Source organism: Danio aesculapii, chromosome 5 (assembly GCF_903798145.1).
Source record: "Danio aesculapii chromosome 5, fDanAes4.1, whole genome shotgun sequence".
Classification (NCBI taxonomy): domain Eukaryota; kingdom Metazoa; phylum Chordata; class Actinopteri; order Cypriniformes; family Danionidae; genus Danio; species Danio aesculapii.
Genome location: NC_079439.1, coordinates 55,252,565 through 55,261,514, shown reverse-complemented (window position 1 = coordinate 55,261,514; position 8,950 = coordinate 55,252,565). Strand labels below are relative to the sequence as shown.

Below are 8,950 nucleotides of genomic sequence, written 5' to 3'. Positions count from 1 at the left end.
CAGAAAGATTTATTATTCGCTGGTTATTTGCCATGATTATGAAGTCATTTAAAATGTATAGCTAATAAGGGGCGATGCAATAAATCTGATTTGAAATGAACGAGAGCAACCGCAGATGAAGCCGGTTTGTGGATTTTAGTGGTTGGTTGTCTGACATTTTCAGCCCTTAATTCTGATTGGTTCCCATTTGTGGAAGCTCACGGGCTCATCCAACTATTAAGCGCCTCCCAATCTCTCTAAAGAACAGTATAATACGTGGAACCGCCTTTTTAAACGCACTGACGACTTTGCTTCAATTGAGCCCTATGCGCTTTTTAAAAGGGTTAAAAGTTGTAGAGTAGTTTGGGAAGCAGTTGTGACTCCAGCAGTGCGCAATGCTCTCTCATGCCGACCTCTTGGATACTCGCCTCGGTGAGTTATCGCCACCAAACTCCGGTCTTCAACTACACTGTAAGCTAGAGTATTTTTCAGTCTTCAGTCTGGTGAACCAATGTTATGTTGAATGATATTTTTATCTGTGCATTTTACTTGCGATGTTACTTGTTAATTACTAAAAAATAATTTTTCTAAAATATTTGCTAAAATAATTTTAATGAATTGCATTGCTAAATATGTTTGTGATTATGTGCTTATGTTTATGATTATTTGTGCGACAAATGTTTCAATAAGTAGCGAGTTTTTAAATATGCGTTTGAATATTGATATTAATATGAATCAGCTATTTGGAGAGAATGTTAAATTGTTGACTCCTGCGTCCACAGGGATGAAGGATGCTGCAGCCGAGCTTCTCGGACACCGAGAAGCTTTGAAGTGCAGACTAGGGGGGACTGACTCTGGACACCCCGGCGACCTTACTTCTGCTACAGAGACTGTGGAGGGGACCACTCTGCTCCCCGGAGAAGAAATAAGTAATGGTGGATCCAATCCTAATGGAATGCAGCAGGTCAACGCCAAAGACCAAGAAAAGCAGCAACAGCAAAACTCCAATCAGACGGGTGGCCAACAAAACCAACAGAAACAGAAACGCCACAGGACCCGTTTTACTCCAGCCCAGCTGAACGAACTAGAAAGGAGCTTTGCTAAAACCCACTACCCTGATATTTTCATGAGAGAGGAACTTGCATTACGGATTGGTTTAACGGAGTCACGGGTTCAGGTGAGACTTAATGAACTTGCTCAGCTCTGACTTTCCAGATGGTTATTACCAGTTAGTTAAAGCAAACTGAATCGCTTGGCGTAAATTTACTTATTTATTTATTTATTTATTTAGTTCTAAAGACATGCATAATTTGTTGCATGAATTGCATGGCAATTTGTTATAAATAATAGGCTATATTCTCTAAAAACAATGCCAAATATGTTTCCGGTCGCGCATCTAAAACTATTTCCAGTGTTGCCTGTACAAAATATAATATTACAAAAAAAAGCATTTTGGGAAAAAAATTGTGCTCTTAAAATAGTAGCTTTTGTCAACATAATTAGGCTATTTCATTACAAAATAGCTATTGCACAGTGCTTTAAATATGCGTTACAATAAATTGTAACCGTAACATGAAAAGATGATTTGTTAATAATAGCAATGCATCAATTTAAGTAGACATGACAACAATAATAATGACAATAATTATTCGTTCAAACCTATACATTATGAATTAATAATAATAATAAATACAATTAAAATTATAATAATAGTATAACTTTTTAAAAATAACTAAGGGGTAATATTCATTCTGAAAGCTTCGTCTGAGCTAATTTTCATCATGAATTACTGTTTATTGTTCCATGATGAATTATGGAGGCCATCATATTATTTGTTTCCTAGAATGTGCCATCAACTATAACGACTTCATCACCGGCTGTCTGCAAAACATTACTATCCTGTCTTATCTTGAAGCAAAAAATAATATTTTTTTTTTTATCTTAAACACCCTTCAGTATATGTTGTTGCATGTGTGACGATAGCCGAATGGCTATTTAGCATTTTAGAAGTCGTGATTTTAGAATTTTGGAAGTCAAAATAAGCTACAAGCAGATGTTTTAAAGGGTGCATGTTTGCTAACCTCGGCAGAATCATATTTACAATGGAAAAACTCTAAATAGACCGGGCTACATTTAAAACGAATAAGGCGTCTTCTACCGACAAACGCACTGCATGCAGTTTAATTAAATGTATTATGATCATATTTGTTCTTTTATTTTCAAAAATGCATTATTTTATTAGGTTTATATTATGTGTTTATTACATTTTTTTCATAAAGTTTAAATATTTGAACATAGCAAACTATTTGTTCAAGAACGTTGTAGAACTTTTGTACTCACCCAATAAAATGCGCGACTTTCTAATTGTTTTATTTTTGTGTTTAACCTCAGGTATGGTTTCAGAATAGACGTGCAAAATGGAAGAAACGAAAGAAGACGACCAATGTTTTCCGGGCGCCCGGCACTTTGCTGCCAACGCACGGTTTGCCCCAGTTCCCTTCTGCGGCCGCGGCTGCGATGGGCGACAGTCTCTGCTCTTTTCATGCCAACGACACTCGCTGGGCCGCGGCTGGGATGCCGGTCTCACAGCTGCAGATACCGCCGTCGCTGGGTCGACAGCAGGCGATGGCACAGTCCCTGTCCCAGTGCAGTCTCGGAGCGGGCCCGCCACCAAACACTATGGGCCTTTCGGGCAGCTTATCGTCAAACGGTTCTGGTCTTCAGTCGCACCTCTATCAACCCACATTTCCCGGGATGGTGCCCGCTTCACTGTCGGGTCCAACGAATGTGACCGGCTCTCCTCAGCTGTGTAGCTCCCCGGACAGTGACATGTGGAGAGGGACTAGTATCGCTTCCCTGCGCCGTAAAGCACTTGAGCACACCGTTTCAATGAGTTTCACCTAATTTGAGCACCAGCGATGTCTTTTTCTGTCACTACAAACCTCAAGTATTCCTGAAAAACAGTCATGGAGGACTCAGGATACGAGGTTCTAACTGTGAAATTGCAAACTGGCAGCCTTACCTATTGGATGATGGAATCCCAACATACCCCCAGACAATGCTTATATACAGCAAACGTAGACTATAGTGATACTTTTAATGCTTGAAATGTATGTAATTTATTTATGTGTTGTATTCGTTCATGTTTATTTGTTTATTTTCTTTTTATAGCAGTTGATTTTAATCATTGTTTATTTATTTATGAGTATTTATTTGACTCTTGTTTCATATATGAATTAACAGCTGCAAGCTGTTTAGTGATTTTTAATTAAACTTACTGTAAAAGGACAATTAAAAACGAGGACCACATGTGTGCATGTACAGATTGTTTCAAGGCACGAACTACATGTTGGAGCGATTTTTCAGGTACAGAAAGAACACGTTGGATTAAGAGCCAATTTCCAAATAATCAGATTCAGATGCATGTAATATTTTAAACGGGATCAACAGGAAGTTGTTTACAAAAGCAAAATGAACTTGAGTGTTTGTGTAGATAAGACAAAAAATAATGTTATCTGCTGGTACGTTTGTGATATGTTTTAACTTATTGTCTGTGCTTATTACTGAAATATGGTTTTTTGTAAATGTTTATCTTACCAAATTCAACAGAATTGGAAAGGTTTATATCAATGATTGTTAAGTGGGTGAATAAAATCATTTTAAGAATTTCTGCATGTTATGTGATCTCTATTTTATGAAAAAATTACAACTTACAAAATTTCAACAAAATTTTGTCTTTTTTTGCTTCTTTTGATTTTTCCTCATTTTTAAAAATTCGCATTTTATATTTTTTTTATAACATAAATTTGAGTGTACTCGTTTTTGGACCTTTATGATAAGGTATTTTCTTAGATAAGCTCCGGATTTGGCTTCAGTACTGACTAATCTAATGTAGATGCACAATAGATAGATAGATAGATAGATAGATAGATAGATAGATAGATAGATAGATAGATAGATAGATAGATAGATAGATAGATAGATAGATAGATAGATAGATAGATAGATAGATAGATAGATAGATAGATAGATAGATAGATAGATGGCACATGATCTGAAGGGTTCTTACCCGTGGTTAATGCTTCTTTTTTTTTTTTACAAAGCAACATGTGTTTTGCTCAATAGGGATGCTCAAGGATGCTTCAGTTCATAAATTACTCATCCAGATTTAAACCTAAACGACCCGTTACTATGTCATTTCTACAAAACTGCATACTAATGTTGTTGTAAATAGTACCAATATATGCCCCAGATTAAAAATGACCCTAATTCTGATACCAGTTAAAATAATAATCATTTTAATATTTAAAACAAGTTTTCTTAGAGACATTTAAAAAAATGTTTCAAAAATATATTTTTTGCACCTATGTCACAGAAGTTCTGGTTTTATTTAACAAAAATTCTTCCACTGCTCATTATAACTTATTTTTTTGTCTTTCTCATCATATAAAGACCATTTCAAAATTACTCAGAACTTTTTTACACTGTAAGAACCTTTGTGAAATGGAAACATTATTTTTAGATATTAGAGGTTCTTTTCGGTGTCAATGTTATTACTGATGACAGTAAATGCTTTCTTAATTGTTTGTCTCACTGAAAATACATTTTATATATTGTAAATAAATGTAAGGGTTTCAATTGACATAGATGATTAATTTACACCTTTTTAGTTTCAATCTGAAAGTAGTAATAAGTCATTTGTTAAGTTTCCATGAGCCCAAGATAAAATGTGAAAAAGTACAGGAGACTTTGACTGAAATGCTTCCTAAAACACATCTGAAAGGTATAGCTTAACCCATTATTGTTCAAACCTTTAAATGACTATTTGAAACGTCCAATACGTCCATGCACTGTCCAACGTCCAATGTCCCCAAAAGTGTCCACTTGAAAATATCTTGTTTTCTGTGTTCCAGAAAACACATTAAAATCCATTTTGAACAATGCTGGGATGATAAACAATATAGCACTTTTTTTTTTACAGATTATTGTCAGTTTTTTAATAGTATAAGAAATAAAACATTTAAATAAAATGTATATAGCAAAGACCTAACCTTAATCAGTAGTTTGACATTTGAATGCCTCAAAGAATTTAAGAAACATTGGATGCATCAATCGTGATCCTAACCATTAGCTTTACCCATAAAAATAGTTTTAGCATTTTTCCCCATAGGGAAGTAAGTTTATCTGATTTTAGACCAGCATCTAAAACAAGATTGTAACCAATTAGTGTGCCTTGTTTTTTCTCCTGTTCTCTTTGTGTGGTTTGAAAGCGTTACCATTGGGGAGGTGCAGCAGCCCACAAACATCTGCTTGATCCTTTCTCAGATACAATGATCAGACAGTCTCTCATTTAGCAAAGAATCCTTTCAACTAAGAGAACCATCTACTGTCACTTCAGAAATTGCCTTTATCAAGTGACAAAATGCCTAAACAAACCTGAATGAACCCAACCAGAAATAAAAAAAATACTGTTTTGTCAGTACACTTTTTTACAGAGTCATGAGTTCTAAAAATGAACCAAATTATCTGTGTAACAAAAAAGAAAGAAAAGATAAGCGAATCCCGAATATTGTTAAAGTGTTAAGAACATTTAAAGTAATCAATCAACTATTAGGAAACTTGGGTGGAGTGGGATGATCCATGGATGCTAATATATATATATATATATATATATATATATATATATATATATATATATATATATATATATATATATATATATATATATATATATATATATATATATATATATATATATATATATATACCCTTAAAACAAACAAATACAAATATTAGTTAATATGATATTTAAAAAACATGATATACAACACAGTTTAGCCTATGACATCTCACTGAACATGAAAAAAACACATACTGGAAAAAAGCTAAATCTGAAATTGCCTCTTTCAGAGTATCGCTCTGCACTGATGTGAGACTAATTGTCCCTGTACATTTGCATAAAGAATTTCCACGAAACAATGGAATATGTAGAATCTACACAAGCCTCCCCTGATCATTCAACAGTCTCCATGTAGACATCCATCATCATCAGTTTTAGCATCTGCTCTGAGAGACCCTCTGCCTTTTTGGTCCCCATGCGAACGCAAGCTCCATTCACTGGTGTATTCCATCACTTTAAGCAAAACGCGCAAGTGTCTCGTGATTAAAACAGAATATAATGACAATTAGGAGATTCTTTAAATGGAATGAATGAGATTTTGTCAAAAGTGTTCGCTGAAAAATCTACTTTCCGTTAATAGTCGGTCCTTAGGGCCACAGAAGATGTTTTTCTGTATACATAATTTTTTATGTATATGAGTGTTATGTTAAGGATTCAGTGATATGCGCAAAGATGATGGGTTTAATCCATGAGTCTGATTATAGACACTGTTAAACAAAAAATGATGCCATAATATTCAAGAAGACAGGTAGATAAACAATGCACTTTTAAAGTATATAAGCCAATCCTTTCTTCCCTATATATGCTCTTGATTCCCCCAGACTGTCCACACTTGCCCTTGAGTTGCTCTGTCAGTGCATGGAAAGCACCTCACAGCCCCTGACAAGAGCAGCACTAAATCAGAAATCAGTGGATGGCAGAGGGGTTTAAGCCACCATGAAGGTCACAGACATCAGCGGGATGCCATCTTTATCCACACGGAGCACACATCCGTGACCAACAGGAGGATTCTCGCTGTCTCAAACTGGGACAATCTTCAAGCCAGAATCTCAAAATGGCCTGCAGAAATGGAAAGCAGATATTCTTTCCGTTCAAGATCTGAGCATTATTTAGGTGAAACTATATATACACCCTGTTTATGATGTTTGTCTGATATGTTTATTTCTTTAAGATTTGCATAATAGTCTATTGTAAATTTATTAATAATTATTATTTTATTTTCGTTATAATATATTTCTATTGGGGAAAGATTTCAATTGTGCAATTGTGTTTTTCTAATACAGTTTATATTTCCAGAGAATAAACATAGCATCCTTAATCAGGTTTAATGACTAGTTTTATGAATATAAATGCACTGTTTATATATACTAAAATGGATGTTGTTTGGCTTGTACAGAATGGGTAATGTGCTAAACGCGTGTTAACATTGCCATCTGCTGGTGAACTGGCAAAAATGTTTTTGAATAAACCTGACAGGAGAGTCATTTATCATTCATTCATTTTCTTTTCGGCTTAGTCCCTTTATTAATCCGGGGTCGCCACAGCGTAATGAACCGCCAACTTGATAGTCATTTAAATAAAGCAAAAACAATTCAAATATTAATATTTTAGAGAAAAAATTCAGCCGGCATTTAGAGGTTTTTGCATCTAAACTCTTCATATAAACTATTATCAACTATAGTAAGCTTTCAGTTAATAAAACATATTAGTTTAACATTATTTAGTATGTTGTCCACGGGTCAATATCACTATAAAGTGCCTTTGATGTCCCACAAGATTGAATCAGTCTTATATGAACATAATGCGAAATAATGAAATTCTGATGTTTTAATATATTCGATTAAACTTTTACACACGTGCAGGTAGAATTATGTGTTTTGAAATATGTTTTATTCAAATTTTGCCATATTCTTTTGTTGAATGGATGAGATTTTGCCATGTCCCACACACTGCTTAGCCAACTTCAGTGAGTCTAAAAAGTACATCAATTAGATCAAATTAAAAAGATTTTAAAATATTCTTATTGTCTTTAACAAGTTATTTGATCAAATAAGTCATTTTAATAACTTTTATTTTGTTTTCATAATATTATTAATCATTTTGCACGTGTCCTTGAAATTGCTGACCACCTTGTCATGATATGGTAAATGCCCCTTTAAGAAGCCCTCTAATGTACTCATTGGCATCCTCGTGCCCATTTTGCCTTTCTTCAGAGGAGGTTAAGACATCTGATGTACACACAGTAACTATCTACACTTATGCTTCCTATTTTTCTTCATATTGTGTCAAGCATAATATTTTGTCGAGCTTAACATGTCCACCCTGTCATAAATATTAATTAATATTAAAAAAATTTTAGAAATTAAAAATATAGCTTTTAAACTGTATACAAATAGCTTAAATAGGGAAACACTTTGCCAGCTGCAGATACAACCTGTGTTGAATAAATGCTATCTTTGGCCAAAAATGTCCTACCTGTCATTGTCCACCCTGTCACAAATCCTTCTTTGACAGGGTGGACATATGCATTGTTATTGACACTTCATTTATTTATTCAAAAATTTATTGTTAAATAGTTAATGTTTTTATGTTTCAACACTTATACACACTTACATTCTACAACAGATGCATGAGTGGACAATACAAACCTTTTGGCAATATCTGTCTCAGTCTATAGAAAGGAGATCTTTTTAAAATCCATATAACGGAGCTCTTTGACTGTTTTAAATAAAATACAGCCCTAAGTATTTGTGCATTTATGTGAACATCTGTAATCTACTTATTTATCTTATTCTGAAAAAAAAAAAAAAAAAAACAGTATCAAGGTGTTTAATTTAAGTTGCTTCCAACATTCCCTTCACTCCTCCAATTCAATATACAATGTAAAGATTTACATTAGCAAAATTAGAACTTGGGTTTTATTTTGAAAAGAACGTGCAACAATTGCATATTTTATTAGGAAATAAACTTTTTGTCCATTATTTTTGTCCAACATAAATAGACTTTTCATAATCTAAAAAGTTGGGTTGGTAAAGGGACACATTTCCTTTCTGAAAATATACATTATATAGTCACATTGCCTTGAAAATATACTTATAATACTTTGAATTTGTCCATGACAGGGTTGACACAATTTGAGGTTTGTTTTCTGTTTGTCTGCTTGCAGATTGTTTGTAAAAAGTGCAGGAGCTTGACTAACATTAATTTCTTACAGTCCAAGGTCTAATTATTACAACTATTTGGTCAAATCAAAAAATCACAAACGTTTTTGAACATTTTTATGTCTCAAAG

General features: G+C 33.9%; 1 protein-coding gene across 2 annotated transcripts; it reads left to right on the top strand.

The window, feature by feature from the left end:
- The first annotated feature begins 308 nt into the window (after positions 1–308).
- Positions 309–3,224, top strand: otpb (orthopedia homeobox b). Of its 2 annotated transcripts, none has more exons than XM_056457044.1 (3): positions 309–411; positions 762–1,156; positions 2,371–3,224. In XM_056457044.1, the coding sequence occupies exons 1-3, from the start codon at positions 375–377 to the stop codon at positions 2,881–2,883; spliced, it is 945 nt and encodes a 314-aa protein (XP_056313019.1). In that variant the 5' UTR covers positions 309–374; the 3' UTR covers positions 2,884–3,224. The 2 variants fall into 2 exon arrangements, with proteins under 2 accessions (XP_056313019.1, XP_056313018.1); XM_056457043.1 differs by having other exon boundaries at positions 309–450.
- Positions 3,225–8,950: the final 5,726 nt, after the last annotated feature.